General features: G+C 39.7%; 1 protein-coding gene across 1 annotated transcript; it reads right to left on the minus strand.

The window, feature by feature from the left end:
* Positions 1 to 4,346: 4,346 nt before the first annotated feature.
* LOC310928844 (LON peptidase N-terminal domain and RING finger protein 3-like) lies at positions 4,347 to 17,275 on the minus strand. The gene is made up of 12 exons (XM_083891495.1): positions 16,503 to 17,275; positions 13,098 to 13,216; positions 12,849 to 12,971; positions 12,606 to 12,725; positions 12,263 to 12,485; positions 12,087 to 12,171; positions 11,431 to 11,545; positions 10,820 to 10,941; positions 10,275 to 10,433; positions 10,027 to 10,189; positions 9,714 to 9,863; positions 4,347 to 8,948 (listed from the first exon to the last, which is right to left on the minus strand). Exons 1-12 carry the CDS (start codon positions 17,209 to 17,211, stop codon positions 8,790 to 8,792), a joined length of 2,247 nt encoding a protein of 748 aa, XP_083747621.1. The 5' UTR covers positions 17,212 to 17,275; the 3' UTR covers positions 4,347 to 8,789.
* Positions 17,276 to 19,048: the final 1,773 nt, after the last annotated feature.

Below are 19,048 nucleotides of genomic sequence, written 5' to 3' on the forward strand. Positions count from 1 at the left end.
CATGTGTGTTACTGTAGGTTTAACCGATAACACTTTGTTTATGTTGTCCAAATGTATGGATACATCATTGCAGTGTCCTAAGATGAATAGCTGTGTGTGTACATGAAGCTGTGATCAAGTGACAGGGCTGCTTAAATTCCCCCAGATGTCTTTTCTGGGTGAGTTAGGTAACCCTGCTGTTGCCCTACTTCTGGTATGTGCACTGTCTCACTTACACGCACACACAACACACACACACACACGTTTGCGTAGCATTCATAGAGAGGACATTCATTGACGTAATGCATTCCTTAGGCCCTACCCTAACCATCACAACTAAGCGCCTAACACTAAAACCAAGTCCTAACTCTCAAAAAGCCCTTTTTAGGGATGACAGAATGTGAGAACCAGCCAAAATATCCTCACTTTAACCTAATTTCCTCAGGTTTATAAGTTGTTTGGTCCTCACAAAGATACAAGAACAAGAACACACACACAGCATATCAATTTCAGGTCATTTGGACAGACTAAACAAAGCCCATAACTAGTTAACTCTAACTCTAACCTTAACCTAACTACAGTTCAAATCTTAGCCAAACTTAACCAGTTCCTCAGAAATAAAGTTCTGCCTCAGCCTCAGTAGGACCAGGTTTTGGTCTCCATGAGGACTACTGGTCCTAACAAGGTCAGTGTTTCTGGCAGAAAAGGTCCTAAAGAGGTAAGAAACACAGGTAAACACTCATGCACATAATGCAAAATGGACCTGTAAATATGTACTGTGTGTGTGTGTGTGTGTGTGTGTGTGTGTGTGTGTGTGTGTGTGTGTGTGTGTGTGTGTGTGTGCGTGCGTGTTAGTCCATGTGTCCATGCCAAGTATCCAGGGCGATGACTGCTGGGCACTGACCTTCTCATTTACAGGTTATATAAGCAACAAACTTGGCAAGAATCAGAAAGACAGGGGTGAGAAGATGGTGGATGGAGGAATGGGGAGGGGAGGGCGAGTGTAAATGCTGAATAGCACTTTATTATAAACCACTCTCATGTCCGAACAAGTTTACACATTCAGCATCAGTTATTAACACATAATGTGTCCAGAGGTGTGGTTAATATGAAGCCAACTTATTGTCTTAAAACTTTTTAAAAGCCTCCATTACATAGTTCATGTACTTGTGTCACTTTATATCATTTGTTATATTGCAGGGATTTATTTTTAGCTCTGTTATATCAGAACGTAACCTAAGGCCAGTGGAGTCGGTATGTCACTCACACACCGCTTAAATATTTACTGAAATATCACATTTCATTCTTTGCAACGATCAAATTAGTTTCTGTGAAACTTGCCACTGAGATACTGATACTGATGAATGTTTAATGCCTTGGTAATGTGTCACTTTGTAGTTTTCACTTTTCAGTGTAGTGTTTCAATATGAAACACCACAAAGCCGTAGAATTTAGATCACATATCGCCCACATCGGAATAGATTAGAACAATTTTAGAGCTGGTCATAATCTCACAGTGCCATTGTTTCCAGTGAGATTACATCATCTTGTCACCATGATGACAGTGAATTTTAATAAACACAACTGTGACAACAACACTGACCAGTTTAAACCTGCAGTGAGAACAAACCTACGTTTCCATTCCAGAGACGGATTACAGTTTTCATTTATATATTATGACTCATGTTGAAGTCAAAGCATGTTTATTTGTAAAGATGACGCCATGGAGGTACTTAGTCCGGGGTCGTACCTATGTTCCGGGGAACGTACGGTCCCCTTAGTCCTGAAAGTAGAAAATGGGTTTCCTCAATAAATAATTCAACCTGATGATTGTATTTGGTTGTTATTTAAAGGAATACTCCACCGATTAGCATTAATTATTAGCTTTGTATCACTAGAATAGGGGTAGTATTTTTGCAAAATTGTGCTTCCCAACCTCCCATTCCCAGAATGTAAACAGTGTCAGCCATCTTTGCTAACAGGACCAAGTGTCACTGGTAGCGAGTTGAGAACTAGCTTCATTCTTTTCTTTGGCCCACCAGTGACACTTGGTCCTGTGGGCATAACTGTTAGCAAAGATGGCCGACACGTTTACATTCTGGGAATGCGCTCCCGCCCCCTACGAGTGGGTCTAAAAGTGGACTGGACCTCATTCCCAGAATGTAAAAAGTGTCAGCCATCATTCCTAACAGTTACGCTAACAGGACCAAGTGTCACTGGTGGCGAGTTGAGAACTAGCTTCACTCTTTTCTTTGTTACTTGGTCCTGTTAGCGTAACAGTTAGCAAAGATGGCGGTTTACTGTTTACATGTCTGCCAGGAGGTTCCGTCCCCTTACGAGTGGGTCTAAAACGTGTGAAGTTAGCGTTGCAGTTTCAACTCAGGGGACTCTGAGGTTGGGAAACACAATTTTTCAAAAAATACATCCCCTAATCGAGTCATACAAAGCTAAATGCTAATCGGCGAAGTATTCCTTTAAGTTTTATCAGGATGACAGTTAATGTAAAAGTATTTAGCTTTAGTTCTGATAATTATGTGTATGAGTAAAGTGGTGTACCAACCATTAAAATACTACTAATACACTAATATGTTTATCTGTGGAGGTTGAATTAAATGCATCTAGTCCATAATTACCACAAATGTACCTTTAAGAATTGGTTTGAACTTTACACTATGTAAAAACATGTCTCTCTGTGTCCTGATGCAATATTTCTGTCTATCCTGAATGCTCTTTCTTTCTCGTCTTGTTACTCTTGTTTGTCCACATTCACATGGCTTACAAAACCACTCTCCGCCCTTCTGTCCTCTTTCTCCAGACAAACTGCAGTAGTCCTCTGGACTCTGTGTCCATCTGTGGTATTCACATTTTGTCCTTGGAGACTTCTACCACAGAGGAATGTTTTCATGACCCAAATTGATTTCATTAGCACTTGGCCGGACAGTATATCAAGCGTAAGTTTAGGTTTCAGACAATTAACTCTTCAACTTAAACAGCGTACCTTTAACTAACATTTGACCTAACAAGCTGAAAATGGTGTCATTGAGCAACATTTTATGCAACCCTTTTATGTCAGCTGTTATCTAACTGGTATATAACAGGACTTATGAATAGCAACAGCTCTGGTCACACTGCCAACTTGTTCACAAGTGAGTCACTGGAGCATTTATCTCACTTAACCTCAATCGGCTTCAAATGTCTGTTGGCGACTCGATTCTGTGTGTCTCACTGCAGTTTCAGCTGCATTATTAAAATCTCTTTAATCTCACTGTGCAGGACAGCGAATACAAGCATACGCTGAACATTTTTTAGACCCACAGATCTTAGTCTTACACCGATGTGAGGATGTACATTTCTTAAGATTAAAATGTTGTGATGTGTTAAAGGTGCATTATGTAATAAATCTAAAGCAACTGGCCATAAAATCCTCCTAATATGTCACAGAGACTCAGGAATAATGTTCATATAACAAACTGAACTCACCAACAACAACAGTACAGCCAAAATATTTGCATTAAAAAAAATCTTTTGCAGACTGCAAATCATGTTTATGTTTTGAAATCATGTTTTGACATGTAGCGCCACCTACCGCCGTCTACATATCATTGCGGTCAGTAGAGTCTCAGCTGCTGAGCAACCACGGGTTGCCAGTTACATCAGAAAACGAAACCTAAAAGACCTTTCTATTTTGAATTTGAGTGTAGTAACCGTTTTTGTTCACATTCTTACATATGGCACCTTTAAACGATTCTATAAGCTACATATCACTGTAAAAGTACAACCATGTATTATTAGCACTGTACTCCATCATGCATATATGTATGATAGGTGATTTTATGTAAATATTCCTTTAAAGAACTGGAAAGAAACAACAGAATTTAACCTTTACAGATGTTTTACCTCCAGTTTTTTGAGCAAATCAAACATAGAAGAATAGACATTAGATTTAAATAATAATAAGATCATGAGAAATGGCAAATACAGTCAGTGACAAAGCCACAAGAACACAAATATAATGTTTTTGTCATGGTATTAGAGAGCGCAGAATAAGTTTTAGGCGAGCAAGTTAAGTCAAACTTCACCCAAAAGCAATCTCACTTGACCAAAGAGCTGTATAAACCTTACAAAATAAGGAATAAAGTCATTTTTAAAATGACTATTTTACAATTACAACAATGGTATCAGGGACCGAGAAGTTCGATTAGCTTGTTTATTCTGTGAATTATTCAACACACGCTCCATGATGTGTGACCAGTAATCTGAACCAATGCTCTCTGAAAAAATACAGAATACGGGATCACATAGGCAAACCTTTTGGTTTATTCACAAACTGTAGCTTCACACTGTACGTGTGCAAATATAATGCACACTCAAACTACTCTACTATAAAAGCAGACAAGTACAGAACACATCAGAACAATTCAAGACACACGTGTATCTTGTGCCATATCAACTCGGCACATTTAGAGGCCATGGAGAGTTAACCGGTGAACAGTAACTCAGGTCAGAGAGGATATTTGAGTATGTTAGAAGTGATCGGTGAAGGTTTTATTTAAGATGTGAAGGTTTTAGAAGCCAAATATTTGAAAAAGCAAGAGTGTTATGTCAGAGAAGGTGTAGCCAGGGTTTTATTTACCTCACGTCAATAAAAGCCTAAAAAAAGTGACTTTGTTTCCAAAAGGCTGTTCAAGTTCTCGCTGATGATAAATCAAACACTCAAATAGTTAAAATACTTTGGATAAGAATCAAACTTATCACAAATAAAGTGACATAAACGTTCATACATATGAGGTGTTAACAATGGTGCATTTTACCACAGGCACAAATATGAAGAAAAAGTAGGACACTGATGATTAATCTCTGTACAACAGGAGAATGAAATTAGGAAGCAAAGTTATTTTGATGCTCTAATCTGCTTGTGCTCAAGGAAAGTACCAGAGGTAGAACTTCTTTAAAATGGCCACAGGTTGGAATTCTGAAAGGTCAAAACATTAATGGGCACTAGAACCTGCTGTTGTTGCATTACTGGGTGACAAAGCCGGTCAACATGGCAACATTTAACAATTTATCGCCAAGTTTGACTATCTGGAATTACCATTAGACACCTGTTATGTCAGTTTGACTAGTCGTAATTTCATTGTGACTAGTTTGAGTTGTAGTTTGAGATATCTGTGACATCATTGTTACTAGGCAAACTTCAATTTAATCAAAAATAACGTCACTTTTGCCATTCATGTGTATCAGGTTTGTGATTATATGTCATTATATATCCAATTCCAGTTTCAGATATCAACAACATCATTATAACCAATCACAATTCAAGTTCAAGATATCTGACTATCTGAAACTTAATTCAAGATATCTGACTATCTGAAACTTAATTCAAGATATCTTAAATGACAATACCTTCAATTGGGGATAATTATAATAATGTCTTGATCTTGAATTACTGACTAGACAACAAGTAATACTAGCAAGAATTACTTTGAAGATATTGGTAGTGAATATCCCATCTACCAATTATAAGTTTAAACCGCTTGCCATATGTCTCTTTAAGAAGATGACACCATTTCTCATGCCAGGCTCATGCCAATGTATTTATATTCCGACTTCCACTTGTAACCTGTGCCGTTTGCCAACACACATTTTCTCCTCTAAGACGGTCCTTAATTAAGGCTATGGATGTAGTAGAAAAAAAAGAATCACATTCAAAGTTGCTGCACTTGCTGCTAATGTGGGTTGAATGAAGGAATTACTACAAACATGTAATACATTAAGTATATTTTAACAGTCTAGAAGAATTGTTTAAACATAGTCTTCTACACTTATTCACTTCATTTGTGATAGCTATATCATGAGGTCTGTATGCTAATAAGGAAGCTGTAGTATGCAGTACATTTAGCTTAAACTGGTATTCATGTGTTTCACCTCTAAAACTCAAAATAATTTAACTTAGTGCAGTTTGTTGTTTGTTCAGTCAAATGTTTGGTTTTGTGGGGGTTCTTTATCAAGTTAAGCTACTCAGCATCCGGTTACAATTATTAGCTTACAGCATGCTAGCCAAATGTGTGGCTCCCACCATTTTCAATGACACTTTAATGAAAAAAACATTTATTTAGTTAATACTCACAAACTAATAAGCTAATTTCCAATTTCATAGTGCAGCTTGTTATTGTTATTATTATTTTTGACTGACTTAAAAAAACAACTTTTATTTGGAGATAAATTTGGATGCTAAAACTACCACTCTACACCCATTAGGAAATAACCTACAATCAAGGCTATAATTTGTATTATTTGTGATATGCTTTTATGCTTAACATGTGATCACATTTGGCATTTCCTTTTCCTGTCCAGTCCGATAAGTTGACTAACACAAGATTATTCGCCAGGAAATAAAATGTGTATTATTAAAATTTACATAGTGGTTTTACTACAAATGCCTCTTCAAGAAATATTTTGTGGCTCATTACATGATAACGTACAGTAGTACTTTATTCAGTATTGCTGTTTGTAATTGTAAAAAACAAACCAAAAGAAAAAACAAACAACTAAAATAATGCCATATTCTAAGTCAACAAATAACAGTGGGAAAAATATAAAAATATGATGTTATTAACCTTTTATCAGTGTTATATGCATTACATGGCTTTGGCCCTTTCAGAAGATAATTATAAATGTAGATAATTGACATAACACTCCATGTACTTTTACATATGAAATAGGGTGAGACAAATTCATATACATTATAATAGTTATGAAGTACAAAGAACCTGATTGACATAGAAACATAAAATCAAACACATGTATATCAAATAAAGACAAAGCTCAACATTCTCCAGAGGAGCAATGTAAAAACAGTTGTGCACAGCAGCAAGGCCTCAGTATTAAAACATATTTTTTTCCCCACAAAACTATGTTTTAAAGGAAAATCTTTCAAAAAAAGCTCCTTTTGTTTTGTTCAAATGTAGATTTTTTTCCCCTTCCCCTTCAAACAATATTTTCAATGCAAAATGTCCCATTCACACAGGTACAATTTACCATGTTTTTATATACATAATAATAGTTCCACAGCATTTCTTTGTATAGAAGGCACTACTATCGTTTACTACATGAACAGCATCAGTCACACTCAAATGAACATAAACATGTTGTCCTGTGCGCAGTTGCAAAATGGCATAGACTTAGGGATTTATTTAACTGGCAGGTGATTTTACTTTATTCTGTGCGAATCTAAATAATGTAGTACTCTCCTGTCATGGTGGAAATACATAGAAAACTCTTATTTGTGCCATTTATTTCCCTTACTTTGAATGGAAGTGCAAAATAAGTCACAATAAATACTCAAGGGGGACTTCTTGTGGCATTAGGAGTTCAAATATACGAGCAACAGAGAGGCTGCTGACGATGAGGGAATCCAAATGTGTAAAACTCAAAGTACGACTGTATAACTTGGATTATGTCAGACCCATAAATATGCTACAGAGATCTAGGTCATCAGTCATCTTAACGGTGATGGGTCTGGGAGGGAATTAGCAGACAACTACAAAAATGGTGAATTATGCCCTCAGGGCATATGTCCTGCAATGTTCAATGGCAGCAGTGTTAGCTCCATGTTGTTAGCAGGTAAGATGTTGGGAGTCAAATTATATTTTGCAAAGTACAGCATCCCTCTCTGTAAAATGTAAACAATATCACTGCATGCATAAATAATGATAAATATAAATAACGATTTTTTTTTTTTTTTTAAATGTAAAAAAAAAAAAATTAATAAAACAATAACAAAAGCCTTGAAGCACACTAATGTAAAAGTTCAGTCCATTGATATTCAGCTGGATGAGACAGAAATGGAGGGTGAGAAACATATTTATGTTACATTACAGGTAGCAAAATAGTCAATAGTATCTGTGAAACTGTGTCTACATCCAATTTCACTTCCAAATATAAGTTTAAATTACTGTATTCAATAATAACTTAAGAGCATTTATGTTAATTGCGAAACTGTTTTGAGTGCATTTAAAGACAAATCCTAAGTTTGGTCTCTTGCAAAAATGTAATGTATTTTTTAAGATATAGAGGATGGTTAAGTACTGTCAGTTGTCCATTACAATAGATTTGATTCCGAACTGGGAGAGTATCCTCATCAAGGCTTTAAAGCTGTGATGAGACAGGCAGCTGCACTTTTCTGAGAAATGACCCATTACAGTGCAAAGGAAGTAGACTGTTTTTGCTGTGTCATTGCACACACACACACACGTATGCAAGAGGAAGAGCAGAGAACTACAAAAATGGTGAAAGGCCAGAAAGGCAACACCGGAGCATAGACAGATGAAGACATTTCAGCACAACAGCTTGATGCTGTTTACATTGAGGTGTTTTAAACAAAGGTGTACACACAGCTCGTGTACATTAGCACTGACATTGATAAATGACAACTGATCAATGGTCAAATGACATCAAATGTTACAATGGAAGGTGACGATTCTGCGACCCCATTTTCCCTCCGGTCTGACCGTAGCTTAACGTGGTTAGTTTTTCTGTGAGATGCGTCGACAACATTATGAAAGGAAGAAATCCGTTTACTAAGATGCATTTCATCTCACTGTCGAGGTGTAGCTGAAATCCAGCGCTGACTTCTGAAGGATTTCTGAAATTAATGGTTTCAAAATGGGGAAGATGCAACAAAATGAAGTGTCAGGATTTTGTGCATCAAAGAGAGGAGCAGCAGGTCAACTGCTGCTTTGGGGCAGGGTGTATGCAGGGGAAGGTGGTTTCTGCATTTGACAGGCGGGTGAATACTTTGACGGAGCTCGTCACCGATGTCTGCTCTGGGTCATGAAGAGCAGCACCTTGCGCATACCACTGAGGCGATCTTTCAGAGAGGTGAGGGCAAGGAATGGCAGCTGGGCCCGACCCTCTAATGGAAGAACAGCTAGTAACCACCAACACCATGATGGACCGTTCGGACATGCCTGAGAGGAGACCAAGAAAGGAGGACACTGTGTAACAAGGTTTTTAAGACAAGAAGAACTGGCACTGAACAGGCCGTCGCACCCCCCCATGCATGTCAGGGTACAGAGCGACTGCTATCGCCTTAAAGAGAGGCCACCGATGATTTGTTATGTCAGGGTATAGAAAGTCTAGACCACACCCTGAATGCTCCATGTAAACGAAACAATGCTTGTTGCCAGTAGGTGGCGTAATGACTTGCTTTAGGGGTTTTATCTGGACCGATTTGGTCTGAAAAAAGCCTGCTTCTGCAAACATTTAGCTACTCCATGGTTGCCGCGATAACCCGCATACAAATGAAAGGAAGTTGGCGCCTGCGCTTCATAAGTGGAAATAGATAAGTGTTTGTTTGTAGGAGCTTCTGAATCACTTTTAGTGTAAAATTAGTCAAAATCCCTATATTAGATATTGGCAAAAGAAACAATGAAGTTTGATACAATCCAAAAAGCCAACATATGACATGAAGGGTTCATCAAACACAGACTTTAGCTACCTGAAGTAATTTTGGTTTGGATGGTGGATTATTTTCCTTCTTGTTTTAATATCTTTGTGAATGCACCTGTATGTTGTTTATGTTTTGATCAAATGTGAGAGAGGCACGTAGTGATTGAAAAACAAACTAGTGCAATTTTGTATTAATAGATACTAAAGCCTGTGATATTGTTGGACAAGTAGTATCTAGCATTTCCCATTTTTTTGTTTTTCACATGTGTGTGTGCGTGTTGTACCTGCAGCTCAGAGTCCTTCTCAGGCATGGGTCCAAAGTGTCCTTCGATGCGTGCCTTCTGCTCAGCCCTCAAGGAGTTGAACCAGACCAGGGCCTGGTCATATACTGAATCATGCAGAGACTGCAGCTCACGCTCTTCTTCACCTTCCACCTACAAAGACACTTTTGAGTTAAATGACAGCAAGTAGGTGATTCTCTTTACCCACACAACATTTCTTCTCCAATGTCTAAATCTTTATCTGCATCAGCCCAAGTCTCCCCACTATCTTTCAGCGGTTTCCCTCCCTCCACCCACTCTCTCCACCCCTTCATACCTTGGTATCCTCCAGGTACTCTATATCAGCTGTATTGTAGCCATCCCTCTCTCTGTGCTGAATGATTTTGAATCTCCGTCTGCCAATGGTGTCCACCACCGAACGACCATCAGAGAAGAACTTGACATCACGGATCTCCAACAGGCAGCCGTAGTCTGCAAACCTAGACAGCAGGCCCAATATTACACTTCCTGGATATAAATACTAACACATTATTGAGCGTGCAGAGTGTCTATCCTAACACTCACCCCTTCAGGTTGTCTGCTATACACATGCCAAAGCAGTTGGTTCCCGTCTCCATGCACCGACGAATCATCAGTCTGTAGCACGGCTCGAAGATATGGAGGGGACAGGGCACAGTGGGGAAGGCCATGGTGCACACGAATATAGGCACATTCTTGTTCAGACTTGAAAGAAAAAGAGGGACAATTTTGTTGAAGTAAACAGAAAAGCGGAATCACAGTAAAAAAAGAAAATGAAAATTTGAACAACTGACAACTGAGTAAATTCCACATTGATCACTAACAACCAGTGTCAAAACAAAAGACACTGCCAACTGTAAAAGTGAGTTAGAAGTGCTCCAGTTATGAAGACGTTATTTATTAGAGGCAAAAGTTTGCACTGGCTTCCTGGAAAGTGATACTTGATGCCTGTTATCTGGGTTAAGTGTGTCACATATGCATGTTATCTGCTGTAAGTGGGTCAAACTACAGAAAAAGACATTGACGAGGTGTTACGTCAGACACGTCATCAACTACGAGTGTCAAAGATTTAACGAGGGACATAAACTCACTTGGAGAACTCAGCCATCTCCTCCTGGTGGACCTTCTGTCTCTCCATGAGCTCAGAGGGAAGATACTTGGATATCAGATTCTCCACTAATAGGGTCTTAGAGTACTGTCTCTGGACCAGGTACTAGAGAGAAGAGAGATTTACATTAATAATAGCAGAAACATAGAGATACAAAGTTCAGCTTAAACAGTTTCCAGATACTGCCATGGTAGGACCTGCTCTATATTTGTCCCATTTCATCTAATTCTGTGTGTCATTCCGGATTCTAGAGATGCACCGATTTAATTTGCTGTATTGGCCCAAGTGGTGACTTCATTAAAGGAATCATACTTTACCCTATTTCAACAAGTTAAACTAGTTCCCTGGTGTCCTAATGAACATGTCTGTGACATGGATGAAGCACCACAGCAGTTCCATCACCCTGCTAAAACAGCCCTGTTCAGTTGATTTTGCATAATATGTCCCCTTTTAGCAACCAAGAAAGCAGTTTGACCAAATGTAAGACAGTATCACTACTTTGCATAATTTGACCTTAAATACAAATGTTCCACACATGATAGAATGAACAACAAATGATGTTACAACACTGGCGCTGAGTTTTACACCATGTACCTCAGACAGCTGTTCTTTACAGAGAGGACACTTTGGGTTGTGGTCCAGACACCGCTCCAAACAGCGAAGACAGAAGGTGTGACCGCACGGCGTCGTCACGGGCTCATAGAATAGCCTGAGGGGCGAAACACACAAACACACACTTATGAAGCAATGGTGAAAGAGTGAAAGATGCACACAACGCTGCTACTTATAACGAAACCAAACGCTGTGCATTGTGAGATTTCACTTTATCTTAACATTTTCTCCACACGCTTGAAGTCATACTGGAAAATGTATATCATGAATCAATGATCGGTGTAGACAAAACAGTTAAGCAAATAAATCTTATTTCAAGGTCTTTGCCTTTTTCCAGCGCCAAATTCCATCTTTGGACAGAAACACTGGTTACAATCCCACCTGCCAAAGATGGTCACATGAAAGCTGAGCAAACCTGACCAGTTAAGGACATTTCCATATATAGTTGAAAGCAGTGAGACCTTAGTTACCTTAGGTCCCACATTTGTTACTAACAAAAACAAAGTTTTCTTTTTATTTACCTGATATATGTATGTCCTAAAAACTAAAGCCATGACTTGTGACTAAGCACATAAATAAATGCTTACTGATTTATTCAGTGTGACTGTAGCTACAGTTTTGCTTCTGAAAGTACACACCTCATACAAAGGGAACACTCCAGATCGGTCGGGTCCAAGACAGAACCGATCTCAGAACCCAGTGAATCAGTCTCAGCCGTTGGTTCTGTATGAAAAGATCAGACAGTAAATTAAAGTCAAATGCTGCTCATGGAGGGTGTGTGCATGCATGTTTGTGCACCAACTCCACAACTCACCACATTTGAATCTCTTGTGTTCATCACCCCTCTCTCGTCTTTGCCCCTCCACCTTCTCGTCCTCCTCCGAGTTCCTTCGTTTACGCTTGAGCATAAAACTGTGAATGGACCTCCAGATGTCGGGTTTTCCCTGACCTTTGTCCTTGCTGCAATCTGACATGTCTTGTGCAGGAGGACTGGAGGTTCGCCTGGACTCCGGTGGCAATATGTTAGGATTAAGAGCCTGAATGAAAGGAAAAAGACAGAAGGAGAGGATGATTAAACCTCATGATGTCATCACCCCCTGATTTCTTGCTTCACACTTTGACTGAGCTGGCGACCACAGGTGAGGGGCATCTCTCACCTGGAAGGGAGCACTGAAGCTGTTTTTGATGCTGTGTGCTCTGGAAGACATTATGTTGGAGAAGTCTAAGATGTGCTCAGGGACCTGATCCATGACTGGAGCCAGGAGATGACTGAGGAGCTGCAAGGAGACAACACAAAATGATACATTTTAACAAATGGCTGACCGATATTTGACTATAATACTATAATAACTCTTGTTGTCTCTCTTTGGTGTGTGTGTGAGTGCTAATGTTGTGTTTACCTTGTAAGACTCGGTCTTGGCCAGTCTACAGTCAGGCTCGATGGACAAACAGACCAGGTACTCTCTCAGAGCTTCCTCTGCTCTGCCCAGCGACACCAGCGCCTGGGCCTTACGGATGTGACCCTGGAAGCAGGAGGAAGATATAATACTTCTCAAACTAGGGTTCTGGCATTTTAGTGACACAAGCTGCTTTGTATATATATCTGTTCCAGTGCTGAGCAAATAAAGCCTCGGACTGTTCTGCCGTACCTTAGACCACAGGGGCTTTAGTCTGCAGGCCATCTCTGCGTCTCTCAGAGCCTTTTCATAGTGTTTTAGACTTGAGTGGATCTGGGAGCGATTACTGAAGAGGATGTGGTCCATTGGTGCTGAAGAGGAAACGTGACAGTTAGTATCAGTAGGTACTGGGATGGTTTGATTGCTTTTTAATGAATCAATACTTTACAGCTCCAGGGTGTAATTCTGTCACATTAATAGTGTAGCAAAATTAGTCATTTGTAAAAACCTTGTGCAAACACACACACATATTGATGTGATTCCTCTCAGCAAAACTGAAAAAAAATCCCGTAAATTGCCCAAATATCTCAAGTAGTTTTCCACTGCAAGCCATAATGACAAGGCAAATAAAAGAGGTACATGGAGAAATCATTCAATGAACAACACTTCAAAGAAGCTTGACAAAATTAATGATAGGAGAACAGGCGTGGGATTCAGATTTAATGCACAACAAAAATGAAAAGAAAATTAGCTGATTAACATTATAATTGACACTGATCATGTCATTATTAAAAAATCCACTGAGAAAATCTCTGTAAAGCCTCAAAAAATGACAATCACAAAATCAGGTTTTTACAGCTTAGACGTCACAGATAGAAAACCAGACTGAAAACCTTCAGAAATTACGCAAAATAAATATTTCCTCCCTTTTATATCACAAGGCCAAGGCCAACATAGCTTTCACGTTATACGACGAGACGTTTAAAGTGGATCACTTTCCACGATATAAGATGTGTTGTAAGAAAAGAGCTGCCTTATAAAACCATGCAGCATTATCAAGGTCACCCACATTCCACGTTTCATAACTCTTATGCAAACATCGCAGTTAGCCATATGGGAATGAGAGGGACACATTTTTTTTTCCCCTCTGGCTTTTGTTAAAGACACACGGATCATTCAATGAAACATAACAGACAAAAGCACAGATGAAGAGATGAAGGAGGAGATGGAATAAATTACAGGACTGTGTAAAAGAGATGTTTATATTTATGCACAGCATCGCGGACAGAAGAGCTATTGTTTAGCATGATATGAAGTTTAAACAAAGCAACACACACGTCCATGCTAATTATTACTATGAGCACAGTGACTTGTATCGATTCCCTGCAAACTTGACTTAACCCTAAGAGGACATTCCTGGGCGAGGACGGATTTTTGTGAATACATTTTCTGAATGAATAGCGCACACACACATACATACACACACACTTATATATGTATGTTTAGTGTTTTATAAAGAAAATGTGACAGAATAACATACTTTTATTTTTCAGCAAAAAACTGATGGAGCTACTTCAAATTCAGGCTTTTTATAATTTTGGATTTAAAACTTGATGCAAAGACTTTTCCTCTTGCTTAAACGTATTCATAAAAAAAACACATGTGCATTTGCACTGACACACTTGCACACGGCAAACTGTAAACACGATGCAGGCGTTATTTTTAATTGTTGTATTTACACAACAAATTCTTGTTTGTTCATATTCTTCCTAAATAAACGTGAACATACACATTTAGAAGTCAGTGCATGAGGCAGTTATGTCAGTGTTTGTTCATCATTATTCACTACAACACCTTTGCTAAAAATGCAGAATCACTTTGCATAAGATCAGAGCACAGACTCAGACGTGCACAATCATTATCTATCACTGTGGGAGCGACCATCACGGGGCCACAGCAAGTTTCTGGCCTCTGCAGCAGCTCCACTGCAGCAGCTGGGTGAAAAATGAGTCCAGTACAGCGACAATGACATGATTGATAGTACACATGTCAAACTGTGGCTGCTAATGCATTGTCTGTCCCACCCAGTGTAACTTCGCTGCACTTGGCTGGTGATTTTGCAGCTGGTGAAGTATTTAACTGTAAACTTGCATAATCAGCACATAAAGGGACTGAGCTCCACCCGAGAAAACTCTCCACGAACTGAACCGCAATCCACAAACCACATCTGTGTTAAACTGAACCCAACTGATACATAGAAAAATAGTAAGAGGACGACTCATATGGGTGTTTTCCATGGCCAATGCCAAACTTAAGAGATCAAGGCAAGTGATGGCTGATATATGATGCCTCCCTCTGATAAAATACAACAACAATATTAAAAATAAATACTTTTAAGCCTCTGAATCACTTCTCATGTTTTATAAGTTAAGTCCGCACAAATGAAACAGTAAACATATATGTCAAATCAACTTTGTCAAACTTACTTTTGAATTTAGAAAAAAATAAGGTTTTAACAAATAAAAGGTAATAATTGATCGAGTGAATTATCCTAAAGGTCTAGGCAATTAAACACTACTCATCAACATTTTGATGAAAGATTGTTTCCGAGAAGAGAATCCACCAGTGCTAAGACAATCATCTATTAAATTATTTGGTCAATCTTAAAAAAAAAAAATAAATAAATCATTAATTAATTAATAAAAAAATAGCAGCACAGAAAAGTGTGCATTACACATTTTATGGTGTACGAGGTATTTTATGCAGTAAATCCTAATAAGTAATTGTCTGAATTAATACTTATTATATGCACAGGCGTAATGCAAAATATAGTCCACAAAAATGTCATATAGCGATTAATTTAACATTAAGATACTGCAGTTGTGATACGATTAAATCATTGTGATGTAACATTAAAATCAAAATGATTTCACATATCTTATTTAAAACAACATGGTTTTTTTGGTCCAGTGAATTTTCACTGCAGAATTTCAATGCTTTTATTGTCACAAATTAAAAAGTAAATCAATTCACTTAAGTGTCTTTGGGTTTTAATTCTGCATTTGTTGCAACGTTGATTATTTTATCATCTGTGCAGCCCTAACCGCACAGATGAGGGAAATCTCAGCGTGGAACCCACAGCTCACCTGACTCACGCCCAAAACCCACTGTGACCTAAAATAACCTTGACCTACATTTGCCTGCATCACGGTTTTGACGTTACACAATGGAGGAGGATGAGAAGGAGGAGGAGGAGAAGGAGGAGGAGGGACAGGTTACGTGCTTACGCAATGTTTGGTCCACTGCCCCAGCAGCATATATAACCAAACTAGCGTTATCCAACACATGGCCACATGGTTATGAGCTGAAGAGGAGGAGTCTGTGCACACTTCTACTAACTACTGTAACACACAACACGCCTACCAAGTGAAACCACACAAAATATGTGTCATTGTTATTTTGTATTTATTTTATTAATGTTAAAAAAAAAAAAAAAAGAAGAAGAAGAACTAGAGGAAGCAAATACTGTGAGGGGAAGTGGCCAAAATACCCTGTTGCAATTCACACATTCTCTCACAGCAGCGTCATGCTGTTCGTCACTCAGTGAATAAAGTTAGTCATATATATATATAATATCACTTAAAGTGTCGTACTCACCCATCATAATGGCTTGGTTGTATTTCTCCAGCGCGGCTTCCATCTTCCTCTCAGCGTACAGCCCGTTGCCCTCGCGCCTCAGCCGGCCTGCCTGCTGCAGGCTCGGGAAGCACTTGGCCAACAGACCGCTGAGGACCACGTTGACCCGGTAGTCACCGTGGAGCCCGGCGGACACGCTGCTGTCGTCCCCGCACTGCTTACAAATCGTCTCCTTCTTCTCCCGCTCCAGACACTTCTTACAGAAGCAGTGTCCGCACGGCAAAGTCACGGGCTCGAACAGAAAGCTCAGACATATCGGGCAGGAGAAGTCCGGACGCCCGCAACCTGTGGCAGCGACAGCGGGGCGAACGACAACAGGAACAGCAGCAGGAGCAGGAGCAGCCGCCTCCTCTGCTCCTCTCCCCGGGCTACAGCTCCGACTCTCACCCGCGTCCTGCCTCCTGATACTGCCCGATAAAAAATCTATGAGGTTCTCCAGCTGACCAGGTGTCAGGCTCTCTATCTCCGAGGCTTGCCGGTAGACCGCGAACGCTTCGGGGAATTTACCCCCAAGCGCGAGGGCGTCAGCCCACTTCACCATCAGCTCCTGTCGGCTCCCCGGGTCTCCGACTCCCACCAGCTGACACTCGTAAATATCCGCCGCCAAGTCGAAGTTCTTGGAGCGGAAAGCCTCCGCTGCGAGTTGCAGCATGCTCCCCTCTGTCCTCATGGCAGGCAGCGAGTCCTATCACCTCTTCGTCAGGGGTGAGCAGCGTATGTGTCCGTCTGCGTCCATCCACCACACTACAAGTCCTGACTCTGCGCGATCATGCTCCGGTCCAGGAAGTGGACCACTCATACTCTCAATGGAGCAGCGCACCGGGAGCAGGAAAAAAAAACAGTTATGTAAAAGTTGTGTCATGTGACTCAGGGCCGCTGTTCTCATTGGACGATGGGGAAACTGTTACAAAACAATCTACTATGTAACAGTTTCAGTGTCAGGGGGCAGCAGCCGGTCTGACCCCGTCCTGCGGCCACATCGACAGCAAACAACCCGGAGACGGAGTTTAGGAGCCGGCGTGGAGTGACCGAGAGGGCAGCTGTTTTCATAAAGTGTTTTTATAAACCGTTTTCATAAACTGCTTTCATAAACCTTAGTTTTATAAGGTTGAGTTAGATTTCTCTTTAACTTTATTGTCCAGTGTGGAGAACTGACTTTAGCATTGACAGTAAACAAATAATACAAACAACTGTTTACAAAGAAAAACAGTAAAAACGTTAGGTTTCACTTTGTGCCACACAGTGGCTTAATCGTTACCATTGTTGCCTCACAGCAAGAGGGTCAGCAGTTTGAATCCTGATTAGACCAACAACCTGAAACTGATACATACACTTTATTTTCTTTACCACAGATGTTTTGACTAAGTGTTCTTGCTTCCTACCACAGTCTAAAGACATGCAGATGATTGGTAATAATAACATAAACTGGAGACTCTAAAGCAGTGGTACCAAACTTGCGGCTCATGGACCACATGCGGCCCTTCGATCGATTGTATGTGGCGCGCCATTTAAAGGTGCATTATGTAATAAATCTAAAGCAACTGGCCGTAACATCACGTAAAAATGTCACAGAGACTCGGGAATAATTTTCATATAACATACTGAACTCACCAACAACAACAGTGCAGCCAAAATATTTGTTGTAAATAATAATAATATTTCGCAGACTGCAAATCATGTTTTGGCATGTGGCGCCACCTACAGTCGTCTACCAATCATTGCAGTCAGTAGAGTCTCAGCTGCCGAGCAACCACGAGTTGCCAGTTACATCAGAAAACGAAACCTAAAAGACTTCTGTATTTTGAATTTGAATGTAGTAACTGTTTTTGGCCACATTCTTACATATGGCACCTTTAAATGTTTGTTTTTGATATTTACAGAATAATATGGCATCATAAATGTTTGTTTTTTAAAATTGTGACTCATATGTAATTGCATAACAAAACAAACACCTTTATTTTGAAAGAATGTTTTAATTTTAAGCTACTATTATCCACCAAGACTGAACAGGTGTTTTTTCCCTGCACAGTTGGACTTTTCTTCACTTGAGCGCCCCCTACTGATCATACCTGAAGCTCAAATGGCCCCCAGGTCATTTGACTTTGAGGCCCCTGCTCTACAATGAAAAATAGGCTTGAATTTGAATGCAAACGGTTGGTCATGGTTTGTTTATTGGCCCTGAAATGGACTGTTGACCTGTCCAGGGTGTACTCTGCATTTTACCCTGTGTCAGCTGGGATTGTTTCCAGAGGAGGATAAATCTGTAGAAAATTAATAAATGATTCAGTTTAAAAATTCACAAAGTGAATTAATTGTAATTTACCACTATTTAAAATGGCCGTGAAGGCCCAGTCAGTCATTCGTTGACTGAGAGCCTTCTTCAGTGGTGACTCACCGCTGAATGACTTGCATTTTGACACTGATTCTCTTCTCTCAGAACTAACTGTACTAGAGGAAGGAGCTTGGTTGTAAAATTGAGGTTGTGCAGCTGTTCCAAAATGATTGTG

Source organism: Microchirus variegatus (assembly GCF_963457635.1).
Source record: "Microchirus variegatus genome assembly, chromosome: 6".
Lineage (NCBI taxonomy): Eukaryota > Metazoa > Chordata > Actinopteri > Pleuronectiformes > Soleidae > Microchirus > Microchirus variegatus.

What these genes read in the sequence shown, in the direction of transcription:
- LOC310928844 (XM_083891495.1), bottom strand. Translation starts at nt 17,211, where the DNA reads ATGAGGACAGAGGGGAGCATGCTGCAACTCGCAGCGGAGGCTTTCCGC. An exon ending in ACACAAGAGATTCAAATGTG is followed by an intron (nt 12,172 to 12,262) that starts GTGAGTTGTGGA and finishes CTTTTCATACAG; the next exon opens with AACCAACGGCTGAGACTGAT. An exon ending in GAGTGTTCCCTTTGTATGAG is followed by an intron (nt 11,546 to 12,086) that starts GTGTGTACTTTC and finishes TTCGCCCCTCAG; the next exon opens with GCTATTCTATGAGCCCGTGA.